General features: G+C 38.2%; 1 protein-coding gene across 2 annotated transcripts in view; it reads right to left on the bottom strand.

Moving 5' to 3' along the window:
- The window catches only part of GRID2 (glutamate ionotropic receptor delta type subunit 2), a 783,779-nt gene that overhangs the window by 128,728 nt on the left and 640,026 nt on the right, over positions 1 to 15,025 (bottom strand). For both annotated transcript variants that reach the window (XM_035325267.1, XM_035325268.1), the window contains one exon: positions 5,072 to 5,269. In XM_035325267.1, coding sequence (XP_035181158.1) covers positions 5,072 to 5,269 — 198 coding nt within the window. The remainder of the gene's footprint in view (positions 1 to 5,071; positions 5,270 to 15,025) is intronic.

Genomic DNA, 15,025 nt, shown 5'->3' with positions numbered 1-15,025 from the left:
TTATAAAACTTTTAGCCAACAAATGACTTGAGTGATTCACAGTATCTCCTGACAGTTCAGTCCTTGCAAATCAGTTTTCATTTGAAATGCTTTCCATGATTGTGAACATAAATGTACTTTCAAAGGAATTTCCAAACCTATACCAACAGTTGTCAAGCAGGCAAATACCATCATATTCAGTGAATATGTTATTATTATTATTTTTTTACCCTGAAAGCATATACAAAAGTGAAATGGGTTACAGGAGGACACATGGAACCACTAAGTAATACTTCGCCTCTTTTGTCTAACGTTAGCTAGGATATTAATTATCAGCACGTTACTAAAACACTTCCTTACTGCACTAGATTACTGTGGGGTACTATTGAAGTTGTATGTGTAAGATGTTTAAAGATTCTTCAATGAAAACCAATATGCATAAGCAGAGATTCTTTTAGGGGAAAAAAAGATTACTGGAGGATTAACAGATTTCTTCTTTCATTTTCTGTTAGATGAAGAACATATTTCTCCATGAAGGGCACAGTATGTGATATTAATGGAAATACGGCTTCTATTTTACATCCCTGGGGAGTAGTCTCTCCACATTGCACAGCATTACCGTTCCACTCTGCTTATCAGCCAGCCATGATAAAGGAACAACGTTGTCCTAATGGAAGTTTTGCATTTCCTTTATCGTACTGCAGCAGCAATTGTGATAACAGTTATGTCTTGCTATAAAAAAACAAAGTTAGTAAAATCAGAAATGGAAAGGAGAGAGATAAGTCCTGTTTTCTCAGTACTCACGTGTTTACCTACTTTTCTATATATAAATTAAGGTTATACTGAACTATTACAACTCATATTCTTAACCTACTAAATCAAATCATAAGCTTCAGATTAGTAGAGAACTGCACGCTTAACACAAAACCACGCTTAGGTTTAACTTAACAGTTTATCCACAGAAGTTGAGCATTCTTAATTATGCACAGATTCTGTCACCTTGTATTAAATTGGAAGATGAAAAAATTAAATGCTTGTCATTAATATGTCAAATTGGATCAGAGGAGACATCAGTTCGAAGAAGTCAAGGTTCGCTTAGTGCTTCTGAGATAGAAAGGTAAATGCATATAATTATGTCAATATTTAGAAGTAAAGCTGCCAATCTGAATTATAAATATGTAAAACTCTCCACTCAGCTTTCACAGTGCCAAAATCAACCATCAGTATCCTAGATGTCTGTTTAACACATTTCTGATGAATGAAACTCTGAATCCTGAAACTGTTTGCCTGAAAAGCAGCAGAGGGCATTATTTTTGTTTAGGTGACCTGCTTAGGAATTTATACTAGTGAACAGCAGGTCTCGAAGTCATTATGGAGCAACATTTCCAGAATCAAAAAATCTAAAATAAATGACCAGCTGGGCCTGATGGTGCTGCTATCCGTGTCACAGAATCAGCACATCAGCAATGCCTAGAAATTCCCTTTTCTATTGCTTAAGCAGTACACCTCATGCACATGGAAAGTGAGTGATCTTATGATGATTCCTGTGGTTCACGACCAAGAATAGGGAAAATACATGAATCTACTAAATTGCTCGCAGGAGGCCTTTCATTTTATCCACTTTCAATGTTAAAACAAGTTCCAATGAATGCTGGAAGCAATACACCACAGTCACACGTGCTATGCAGTCATTAACATGGGCATGCAAAAATTAATTAGAGAGACTGTTTTGCTGAGGTCGATACATACACAAATAATTCTGCCTTTGCTCAACTACTATTTTCTCTTCTCACTGTGGCTTCCTGCTGTCCTTTCTTCCTTCCTATGCTGCTTTCCTTAGGAAGATGCATTAAAAAAAAAAACGGGCCTTATAAGAACCTTCTACTTTGTTTGTAGTTTCTCTTAGAAGTTCTTGGGCATGTTTTTGGCTTTCCATTTCTGATAGATCTAAGTGGAATCAGGTGGTTAATCCCATGCCATTTACTTCTTGATGGCTCCTCAATTGGAAAAATTGAGAGAGAGAGAGCAAATGAGGTGTCATCATGCAATGTGGGAAATAACAGTTTATGAATAGAAATTTCACTAGAGTGTCCAGAGCCATGCTAGAGCCTACTATCCTCTTCCACAAGTGGCATTAACCACCTCCTTTGCCTGTCACACAGGTTTGTCCCTCTGTTAGCGTGGTTTTGAGGGCAACCAAAGAAAGTGCTGCAAAATGGTAACTAGTGGCAAAAGGAAGACTTGCAGTAAGGGACTGCTCCCCCGAGATGGGCTTCAGCCTCTCTATAGGAAGCTGCTGCCCTCTGAACTCTAATCCTGCTTGTGAGCTGAAGCTCTGTGGGATACACTAATAGCCTCAGCTCATTTCCTGGTTACGTTCCAGTTACGCTGAAAGGAGGTGTATGAATCAAGGGTGTACCTAATATAAGACCTGACAAACGAAGGAGGGGAGGCTTGAGTGGGTTCCCTATTCACACTAAAGACCAGCTGCTTTGATCTGCTGATACCAGCTCCTATTTTAGAAGCCACTAGGGACATGAATACCTTGTCCTTGGAGCAGGAACAGAGGGAACTTGGCAGAAGCTCAACTCTGTAAGGTTGTGAGGATGTAGGGCATGCACTTTGCAGCACAAGACTTCCATCCCATGGCCTGCACAAGAGCCCACCACAGGGCTCTGAATTGTTTTAATGCAAGTAGCATATATTGGTCTTGAACAAAGAAATTACATGCTTGTTGCAGCAACTACCATTTCATGAGACACATCTGTAGCAGCCACAGACATCATTTTTAAGGAGATGCACTCAAAAAGAGAAGGCAGCTATTTTCCACTGTAGTTGAGTGGGACTTGTCTTTTGTAGAAATACATTGTTCCAAACTCATTTCTGGCTCGTGCACTAACAGGCAAAGAGCATCCCCTCTGTTTCTGGATTTTATCCACATGTTGGCTGGACTATCATCTAATACTTGATTGGGAAAACAAGGAAACACTGTTTTAAACAGGTGAGACCTTTAATTTAAAACTATTCTTCGCTCCCTTGCTTCCCCTTGCAAAGTTGCCAAGCAGATAGATATTTGAGTTCTGGGAGCAGAAACTCAGTTCACATTAAATAAGAAAGCAGCCTTTCAAGAACAGCTTGCACTTGGTAAGGGGTAGATACACACTGGCTGCTCGCCCAGAGGTTCTCTTTTGCCTCAAGAGGGACAGAAAAAGGGAAGGACACAGTGAACCTTTACTGTTAATTTTACAAGGGGTAAGGAAGATGCTAGAAAAATGATACACTGCTATTGTACTGAGGAAACAAGGGCTTCACATTCCAAATGCAGTCCTGTTAACTCTTCGTATCTTCTGCATATACTTGTACAGAAGAATTTCACATCCATTGAGAGTCATTTACAGCAAAATGGTAGCAGACAGGCAAATCTGTTCTACCCGTGACATGTATTTACAGATCCAGTGGTTGCTGCCTTAGGGGGTGTTAGAGTTATGTGAAACCCTGCCTAGTAAGGGAACAAGAATGCCATATATATTTTTTCATTAAAACTGTCTGATTTCAGTTGTTGTGATTTCTGCCTTATGAATCATTCCTTTCAAACTAAAAACGTTCCAGGACTGCTTCCATCTCCAGAGCCATCTAGGACTAGGACACCTCCAGCCTGAGTTATGCAGTGTCCTGCAGAATCCTTTGCTGAGTACTATGGAGAGTAGAGTATGGTATAACATCAGATTTAAGGAGCAGAAAAATGATAAAAATAATAGATCAATATGCAATTCTGGTGTTAGTCTAATAGTTAGACAAGGAATATTTAGTTCTTAATTTTTTGAAGTTGGAAGAAAAATTGATTTTCTAAATTGTTCCAGCTCACCATATACGATTACAGTATACCACCGTTATGCTTCATAAAGGCACAGGGAGACAACAAAGGAAGTTTATTACTACAATGTAGATGTACAAACTGTGCCATGGCTATGGCATATACAACTGTTTTCCATTCTAACAGACTTTGTACTGCTCAGGCAAGCAGAATAAGTTAAGACTGTAACTGATTTTCTTTTTCGCGTGGATCATTACTTCATTTTTTGAATTTTTGTTTTGAACATTTTTTCTTTACTGCAAGATCTGTTTTCCAGCATTTTGCTATGTTTTAGTTCAGGTACTTAATAAATCCTATGTCTGACTACATTGCTCCATTTTCTTTGCTGGCTATCAAATTTCACCTGCAGATTTGGAAAAGAATTTCTATAAACCACCAGTAAATTATTTACGTGAATACCTACTGCAGTTATTTAAAGAAAAACAACAAATGTTGGGTTCTATAGAGGTAAAACCTGCACCCATATAGCTGTAAAAACTGCATGTACAGGTTAACCATGTGCAAATAAAATATATACGTTCACAACACCAAAGAGACATTAGCAGAGTAGAGTCTGCCCAGCCCTTTCTTTCCCTCTCAGTGGAAGAAACTGAGAGCGGATGATAAGATGTGAAGAGTGGAAAAAAAATGGCACATTTGGTTTAATTTATTTATGATACAATATTGAACATTTAATGTAAAATTAAGTAGGCTAAATGGTTTATTAATTACAGAATAGAGAATATACTACTCTTGATTCATACATTTGCATAATGTAAGTGTTATTATATATCAATAAAACATTTTCTGTTGATTATATATTTCATGCATTCATCACACCAACATTTTTCCAAGTGCTATACATTATTTATGTAATGTATCACTAATTACTGCAACACCAATTTTTTCTCTTTAGAACAACCTCTTCAACTCATTTGTGTCAGGTCTTGCCAAACTAATGAGGATGCTGTGCATCCCATTATTTGACTGTATTCAGATTTCATACTACTGTGCTCTGGATGGAAAAAAGAACCCCTACTTCTTAATTAGTTGCCACCCAGCACTGTTGCGAGCTTTTGCTTTGTCATCCGATGCACCTGGGCACGCTATCAGATGCTGTCAACACAGGCAATGAACAAAATGTTATCAAGGACTCATTAAGAAAGGTTACCAGCAGATGCAAATGTGTTACTTAATTTTATTACATGGGTTTATTCAATAAGTTATTAATAGCCTTACCTTAAATACCAGTTCTCCTATCAGTCCGTTCCACGACCCATCATCTTGAGGACTCCCATACTTGTGATCTGGTGCTACGTAAATTTCATATTTAAAGCCGAGATAATTGGCCAAGGCTTCCAACACATCTATTGAGAAGCCCTGATATTTCTTCGGTTTTCCCAGAACATTTTCGGACACCATGACAAAGGGTTCTTCCTACACAGAAAACAAAGGGGTCAACTGTTAGTGAAGCAAGGGCTTGACACATTAAGGTGCCCTTTTTTTTTTTTTTTTAAAAAAAAAAAGAGAATTTGTTTAAGAATGGTTTACACAAAGTTTTCCAACGACATGTTTTTAGCAGTGCCTTTTCCATTCTTCAAGATGCTATTTTGTTATGTATTTACTTCAGCAGAATTATCTCAAGCTCCCAGTAAGAAATTTTCTCCTCTAGTACATATTTCAGAAGTAAATCTTCTGTTGTGACATTACAACTTAAATGCTTTTCAGTAACGCCTTCTGTCTGCACTTATGCTCAGCATGGCAGACATGCACTCCTGTCTGTCCATAAACATGAAGGATTCTACCATGCTGCCACTTTCCACTGGCTGGGTAAATACTGCGTCTGACAAATGGGACTTAACTCATGCCATAAGGAAAGAAAACCATGGCGAAACAGGCCATGCTGTAGCAACAGACATTTCTCTTGCCCTTCTACTGTAATCTAAATCTGAATATCAAACGGTCAATTTTTTCTTTTTAAGTTGATTTCTCCAAAGATCATCCATTCGTTTAGTTTAGGAAGAATCAATCAGGGGATTTGAGTATGTCTGTAAGAACAGTTGGTGAATATGCATCAAAAAGATGACCATAATAAGGGATCGAAATAAATAACTGGAAGTTGGAATTGGTTGGTAAGATTTCCAAACAATACGCTTTTATTTTCTTATTTTCAAGTTCTGTTTTCTCTCTCCTTCTTTTATTATTATTATTTTATTAATACTTCTAATAATATTCCCAGAGAGAGATGAGTTTGGCTAAATTTAATTTCTCCATCCTCTGCCGCCCTTCTGTATTATTCTTCCTGTTGAGTATTTAATTTCTAGACATTACCTTTCACATCTTCTTAAAATAAAACACACAAAAAAGATCATATTTCTGAGCACAGAAATACATTTGCCGTAGATAGATCTCACTTATGGTTGTTTTTCATTTTCTCTGAGAACATCTGCCAGATCTACCTGAGCAGAACAAGATTTTGAAACCCTGACAAAATTCACGACGGCTCTGTAACACCAGTGTATTTTTTTTCTTCCAAATACGATACATTTCTTCCCTTTAATCTTTTGCATTATGCTGTAGTTTACTATGAGTTTACCAGAAGGATCTGTTTGGAGGTGGAAAATTCTAGTTCAGTGACAATTACAAGCACACAAAGCAACCTTTCCACCACTTCTTCCCAGTCTACATAAGCCATGAGCATACAGAAGAAAACAGAACAGCTTTTGTGGCCCAAACTCTAAACATATCTCCAGAGGCATTTTTGTTAGTGTTTTAATGACTTTTTTTTTTTTAGTATTCTACGACTCAACTCTGTCAATATCTCAGAAGCCAAAGCACAACACTATGCACAAATTCAAGAGTATTTTTAGTTTCCTAGTATGCCACTCTTTCTGAACAGGTATCTCTGAAGTGCAGGAGATAGGTACTTGGAATAAAAAACACCACATTTAAATGATTAAGTTAACATTCATGAGGATAGCCATATGCTGAGGATGCTGCCAACGAAGCAAGCAAGGAGACTTTCCTGGCAGGATGTTCTTTTCTGTCTTCAAGGAAAATCAGAAAACAAACAAACAAACAAAAAGCAACCAAAAATACTCCCCTAAAACAACCAAAGAAAACCAAACAAAAACCCATAACAAAGAAATGAACATAACCCAGGAAGGTTGACTGCCCGTCAGGGTACTATTTCCCAATTGTCAGAATTAATTCCCTTCTTCCAAATTACCCAGGATCAGCCAAATGAAATAGAAATGGAGGACAGCAAACACAAGTGAATTTTTAAAGTAGTTTTCCAGTGACTGGGTTCCAGAAACATTGAAGGAATTGAGACTAAGTTGATGAAAGCCTCTCCTAGATGAAAACACAGACCAAATGTAGTTTTTCTGATTATTTGGATGAGAGAATTCCCACATATATGCTCAAGCTAACGCAAAAATGTTTCCACAAAAAAATCGTAATTTATCAATCTAAGCATATTTGGCACAAAATTCTAAAGACTTGTGTGGACAAAGGATATTTCAGATATTGAAAATTTTCATATTAGAAAGGATTTTTTCTTATTATTTCTGAGTTATTAGAAAATAAGAAAACAGTTGTTCATAAATTAATTTTTTATTCAATTTGTTAAAAAGCAATTGCTAATTGCACTGATTTAAAGCACTCTCTAAAATGATTTTTGTGGCTAATTTCAGACTTTTATTAAGCTATGTAATACTGTTTGCTGTTGAGAGTTTTACCAAAAAAAAAAAAAAAAGAAATGTCCAGTGAGTTATACATATATTGAAATACAAATGGTCAGATATCTGTATGCAAAGCAACTAACATTACCCAATTTCTGCTGAAGCCTGGAGCAGTAAAATATTTAAACATATTCCAAAGAAAACCAAACAAATATATTGCTACTTTTTTTTTCTTTATGGAATTGTTTACAATTCTCAGAAGGCATTGAAACAGGACTAAAGTATTTGTCTTGATTTTTTTCCCCCCATCAATTCTGCAAGCTGAAACTGCGCCAGCTGTTTTTTTTGTATACTGGGAGGGTGTTTTGTGAGCTCCCTATGGAAAGAGATACATACTGCTACAATATTGATGTTAAAAATGATTACTTCCATCCTGGAGAAAGAGCTTTGAAAAAGAAAATTCAAAAAAAGCAAAAACAGCCACTACACTTCTCACCTACTCAACAGAAAAATAATGAGAATAAAAAATAAGCTTGTACAAAGCAGGCGGCCAGCACTCACATGCTAAATATTGAGTTTGGAGGTGGCTAAATTCACATCAGTGGTGAAGCTTCCACTGGACCCCAATTAATTGAATCCTGATCAGATATATTTAGGGGATGTCTTCTCTTCCCCAGGCAACCAAGTGCAATGGTGAATCTTGAGGAGCTATTTTCCTTCTACTTTACTCCTAGTATATATGTCTCCTCGTCATTAACTGAGGGTGACAGAGCGCTAGAACAGGTTGCCCAGAGAGGCTGTGGGGTCTATTCAAAACCCACCTGGATGCCATCCTGCACAACGTGCTCGAGGTGATCCTACTCGGCAGGGGGCTTGGACTAGATGGTCTTCAGAGGTCCCTTCCAACCTCAGCCATTCTATGATTCTGTTGTTCTGTAACTGAAGGCAGCACTACTAAGCCCCTGGTTAGGACTCATTCTCAAAATAGCTCCATGGTCAGCACTACCTGGTGTTTACTTGGGATCTAAGTGTGCTGCCCTGATACAGAGGAGGGTGTGTTTGATACTCAGTGGGATCAAAGGATTTTACACAGCCTCTAATGCCCACAGGGAAATGAAAGTCAGCTGCAACCAGGTAACATTTATATTAGGTGAAGCTGTGCACATTGCTTTTTACAACTGTAGGAAGGCAAAGTCTGGCTCCAGGAATGATTATCCCCTAAAGCAACAGAAGCTGGATAGTGCCCTTAGGAAGGCTAACGGCAGACCCAAGACTAAGGCAACATAACACAAAAAGGATTGGGAAAGATAAAATGACTCTGGGGCAGCAGAGATCAAGTTTGCAAGAAGACTTGACAATTTATTAGGGGTTTAAATATTTAAAGGAAGATGCTACATATCAAGATGTAATTTAGGAATAGGATTGTTACAACTGATATAATTTAAGAACTTGCTACACTCTTATGCAATAGCTCTGGTGATCCTTGGCTCCTTTAATAAACTAATTCAACTCTTCATCCAGCACAAATCTACTTGTTGAGTTTTGTTGGGTGAGCTGATCTGATCACCAGGGGTCCAGACAAATGCCAGAGCCAGTACAAGCAATGGAGTAAGACTGTACAAGCAGAAGCGAGGAAATACCAAGAACGCGCTCCATTTGGTATCAGAGGATGGTTAATCAGCTCAGACAACTTACCTGAACAGATCTTCAGATGCTCAACACAGTGTTATTTGAGCTTCACAAATTAGTGTTTATCACTGAAATACTCATTTGAGGAAGAAAAGAACTGTCATCACCATTTTCCATGTGTGGAAGTGGAATGCACAGATTGCAGGGCCTGTACATCTGAGAACTGAATCCAAGTGTGCTGGGTCAGAAAGAAACACATTAACCAGAGGTTTTCCTTTTAGCCTGTTTAATGCTTTAAAACATTTGCATTTACGTATATATCTGTGTCGTGGTGAACCATGAGTGTAAGAGAGTAAGATCAAACAGTGGAAAGCAAGAATTACATGAGAGCGAAGGAACATGGGATCCAAAAGGAAGATGCCTTGACCCAGGAGAAAAAAGTTTCACCCTTGAAAGGACTTGCCAGGGTAAAACCAGAAGCTGACAGCAGAGATTGTAATTTGGCCTCGCACAGGGTGAATGGATTGCAGGGCAATACAGGCACAAAATTGCCACATGGCTGAAACACAGCCCTCAAACTCTGCCCTGAATTTTAAAAGTGGTAAGTAAGGGATAGAGAATTTTTTTCAAAACAACAACTCAATGGAAATCAGAGGTTGAATGCATAGAGCTTGGAGCAGATTGGATGCAAGATTAGTGGAAAGAATCCCTGCACTTCGTTGCCTTTTTCCAGTGAGGTAACGGGCCAACAGCTACCTATTCAGGACTTAGGTTCTGGTGCACATGAAAATGAAGCGACACCAGGTTCTTTTAAGTGCTTCAAGAGCCTAGGATTAAGAATACAAAATATAGTTTTTATTTTCTCTGATGAAATTCTCAGACACATCCCAATAGTTTGTAAGTAACAGTGTGACCATAGGCCTGAAGTAAATCTTTTTATTTCCTCTACTTCACCACCTTATAAAGCTAAAAATAAAAGGAAGAGACAAGCTTTTGGGCAGAGGGGACCTTCACATTTGGAAACAGAAGGAGTAACACTCAAGCTAAATACCAGAAAAGAACAATTACTCTGAGTTCAACTTGATCGTTTTAACAAGTTAGACAATCTGAGAGTAACAGCAATTTGCAGCTGTGCTACAGAGAGTGATGGTAAAGTCAAGCATTAAATTCAGTCCTTAGAAGTGGCAGGGAAGGAGAGCAAGAGAATAATTGCTTGTGGAGCATTCAGGGACAATTTACATGTATGGAAAAAGATATCCCTAAACCCAGATGGCTCAGGATGACTTTTAATGGAAGGTAGAATAGCGACTTTAAACTCCAAGCTTTGATAGGTGTATTTGAGCTGTTCTCGGAAAACAAATTTTGGAGGATCTGGTATTTTTGGAGAGATTCTCTCTTGTTGGACAAACTACAGAAAATCCTCTTGAAAGAACAGGAAAAGCACCATTCAAATCTTCGACACAGCACTCTCACTAAATATGAAAGGAAGGAAAGTTTGCATTCAGTGACCTGTTTACAACCAAAGTGGTGGTCCCAGCCCACCTATTAATGATCATTTATCAGGCAACAAGACAGATTTTCTCTGTAATTACAGTGGTGAATTATGTGGCTTTAAGTTGAGACTTATTTCAGGACAGAAACTATATATGGAGCCATCATAAACTGCTCTGTTATGTCCATTTATGGCAGTCTTATGCTTTTTCTGATGATATAAATGATGAAAAAAAGACAGGACATTCTTTATAAAAGGAAAAGCTAAAACAAAATACAATGTTTGGTGTTATTCTCCTGCTCAGCTGAATCCTCTTTTCCCCTTACTGTGGGGAGAAAAACTTCCTAGCCAGGAGGCACTACAGAAATTAGTAAGTGAACAAAAAGTTATTGGCTTGTCAGATCAGAGAAACTGATCTCTGCTGGGATTTACAACACACATTGGGGCTTGACTCAAACTGCAGATGGATGGCCTTATGTGCTTCTACTGTGCTTGGAAGAGAGTTTCAAAATTAGGTAATTATATGGGTGGTTAGAATTCATAAAGCATATGAAAATGACCTCTGTGTCTACTCATCAGAATTTTCTGAACGCACTGGGATATAATACTTTAATATTGACACTCTGTATTCATTAAATGGAACTCCGTATTCATTATATCTTCCTTTCTTCTCTAGCAAAAATAGGAAGAGAGAGGAAAAAACTGAAGCAAGAAATGAAGCTCAGCTGTGGGTGAGACTCAATCTGTGTTCAGCACTGACCCTCGGAGCCGCGGACAAGCACCTTAAATGATTCACGTAGCCCAAGCAGAACCTCAGCAAATCACATGGCGTGAATATTCCCTGTGACAATTAAAAACTTCTGTCACCTGGCAAATGCTAAGAAGCTGCTCCCAAGGGTAAAAATCACTCTCATCACTGGATCACACAACAACCTTCCAATGGCTGCTGGAAGACCAAGCACAACCATTAGAACCGACAAGAAGCACTAAGAAGGCATCACGAACCATAACTAAAACATTTTCAAGCACAGGATGCTTTTGTCTTGTTGCTACACTAATTATTTTTTTTTCTTGACTTATGAAAGAACTAATCCCCCACTTTTAAATATTAGCTATTTTGCATTTCTTTCCCCAAAAGAATTTCATGAAATAAGTAGCCCCAAATACTTAATTTCCTCAACTGCTTTATTGACCACTGTTTAGGGGATTATATGTGGCTAGGAACAGCACAGCAGCTTGTTATTTTTAATTGAACAGTAATGTACATTACTTCATGTTAGAATCAATGACCAAAATTTAATTGAAACATTTAATTCTCTCATTACAGAAATTCTCCCACTAGCAACGGTTATAAAAGTTGCTGCAAAACATAACACAATCCCCACCCCTTAAGAACACTAAAAGAAAGGTGAAGGTTTCAAACCTAGAAAATCTTGGATAATTAAAGTCTTACTTTCTTTCAATATCCTATCGTGCCAATGGGCGATGTCACAATACTGGCACGTAAATCCACCTTTCTCAGACTCTCTGCTTTTCAAACAGACTAATTAGAAAGTTGGTTGTACTAACAAAAAAGTCCCCTTGCCTACAGCAAGAAGCTAGCTCATGTCCTAGAAGCTGAAGAAAATATTAAAGGAAGGATATCTTAAATTTGGCCTTCACTTGCCACTGTCCTTATGCATGTGCTTCGTCCCACTTCTTTCAATGATAGTTTTATTATCATCTTCAACAAGGCATGAGTTTGAGCTTGTTCATTCGCATTAATGAATAAACAGTACCTTAAATAATATATACATATATATTCCAGAATCAAACAGCAGCTTATGGATTTATTTTGCTATTTGGACTAGTGCTGTTTGGAACAAACAAATGAAAAATGCTAGCCACCCTCCTCCCCTCCCCCCAATATCTCCTATTGCTCTGCAACAGGACTAAGGCTTCCTTCAAAGCCATCTGTTGCAATGGTCTATTAGGATGCAGCCAAGCTTTGTGTATTGATTTTAATTCACAATAACTTAATACACCTAATAGCTCTTTCTGAACCATTATAGTTATATGATAGGAATATGGATTGAGATTGGAATCGATTGGAGTGTTTCAGAATATGCCTAAAGAACACAATGCTAGTTTTAACATAGCTAAGCTCAGATAGTGGGTTTAGCCAAACTGTAGTACAGGTATATTAACCTGCTGGGAGCTACATTATACTTCCTCCATTCAAGAGCTCCTATTCACAACAAATTCACGTAATGCTTCAGGACATCGTACTCTCGTGAAGTTCACCTCCTTTTCTGTCTTGCATAGTATGCAAGGATAATTCCAATCAGTGTATGAACCTCTTTGTGTTTAAAAGCCAAATTTTCTGTGTGTGCTGTGAACTATGTGAATCTCCCTGAACTGCAAATATGCCCAACAGAAGAGATGGCTGAGGGTCAGTGAGTAGATAAGAGCCAAGGAGCCTTGAGAGGTAGCCCTTGACACACAGGTGAGTTAGGTTGGCCCTACCACATCGTGCACTGCATCTAACTCAGTGTCAAACTGTGGCCCCAGCCAGGTCCCAAAGCATTTGAATTCCTTGATACTCACCTCACCTTGTGCATGCATAGCACCTGCTACTTTAGAAAAAATAATTTCAAATATTAACTGAAAAATAAAAGGAGCTGGGTTCTCCAGCTGCTCTGAGATTAATGCTTGTAATACAAAGGATCACAGTAGGCATGGACAGTGTGAATAACTGTAAGGTTTATGACCTACCTGTTTTAATATAACTAGGTATAGCTCAAAGGGACATAAACCAGCTATTAAACATAACTTGTGCCCAGTTATTGATTTCAATTTGGTCCTTGTACAGGCATGATGAGAGGAAGAGAAATGGAAAGACAGGCTCTATCTCTATCAGGGGATAGTAGTTTCTGTTTTTAATCATTGGAATTATTAACATCTCGATGAAGCCTCACTGGGGTACATTACCACTTGTAATGATAGTGAAGAATTCATGGAGCGATCATTGAGTTTTCTAACAGAAAACCAAAAACATATGGAAGTGTTTGGAGACAGGGGAAAATGGAATGGGAGGATTACGGGGAGCAGACTACATCAAAACTAAATCTCTGACAAAGTGAGGAATACCTAATCAAAGCACACGCTGCCTTGATGATTGCCTGTGCGCTAATTACAGTGCTGAGTTATCAACACTGATCGATTGAAAGGGAACAGCTGAAATGGCTTCTGTCACCATTTTCTGCTTGGTAAAGTAACCTTAATCAGAGACTGCAACCCTCACAAAGAGAGGCAGGGCAGACGGCCAGGGGCACAATGCAATTTAGGAACCTTATTTTCTTCCATCTTTCTTTGTGGGTCATCATTCTCAGTCCCTGAGAAGGAAATGCACAAATACCACTCTTTCTCTCTGCCTCATTGCTGTAATGCTGCCCCTTTCTCTGCAATCTGATTAACAGATTCATTTGTTTTCATTAAGCACCCAAGTATATTAAATACACTGATCTTACATGCAGTCATTGCATGCTGTTTGCATGTACAGAGAGGAGGGGTAGTGTAGAAATATAGACAATTAAAGGGCAGAGGCAAGATCGTAGAGGTCTGGGAGGGATGAGCATCCCAGCAGACTAGCACAGAACAGAGAGTTTGGGCTTAATTCAACATCTGTGTGTCTTGGAAGTTTGTGCTTCTGCAGAAAGATGATGTGTACGGTCGGAGCCTGAAGGCACCAGAGAGTAAGGAGAAACTTTCATATGCTAATAGATTCTAAAATATTGAACTGGGAAAGCAAACTAGAAAAATAGCAGACACTATTTGCTATGCTGAGTAAGTGTGGAAAAAAGGTGATGAGGGAGTAATCACGCACTGGTCTCTGCTTAAATGTTCATAATTATTATAACTGCCACATAAGGTATTTATTATCACCTCCTGGCCTTAAAGTTTCTATTTGCTTGAGAGCCTATGCTAAAAGCCAGGGAACTTCAGGAAAAAACTTTCTTACTGTCAAGCTACAATCTCCCAGCACTACCTCCTTGCTTTCTGACTATATCTTGCTCAAATTGAGTCTAGATTTCTTTCCTTAATTTCAGAAATTAAAGCCTATTCATGAAGGGCAAGACGACATCAACCTGAGAACTGCAATGAAAGTTGTTTACTGTTTTTTTTTTTTTTTTTTTAATTAAATGGTTTCTAACAAGTACCTTCATAAAATGAAATCTTTGTTTAAGAAGCAGTATAGAAACATTATATGGAGCCTGGATAACACCACTATTACAATCATTGCACACTATATATTTAATAGTATCTAAATTATAAGTAATTCTAACTAATGTTGACTAGCAGAATCCAATCAACACAGACTGCTCCTGTGAACCTCCCTCCTCAGTCAAT

The sequence above is a fragment of the Oxyura jamaicensis genome, chromosome 4 (genome assembly GCF_011077185.1).
Source record: "Oxyura jamaicensis isolate SHBP4307 breed ruddy duck chromosome 4, BPBGC_Ojam_1.0, whole genome shotgun sequence".
In the NCBI taxonomy this organism is placed as follows: domain Eukaryota; kingdom Metazoa; phylum Chordata; class Aves; order Anseriformes; family Anatidae; genus Oxyura; species Oxyura jamaicensis.
This window is presented reverse-complemented; position numbering and strand designations above follow the sequence as displayed.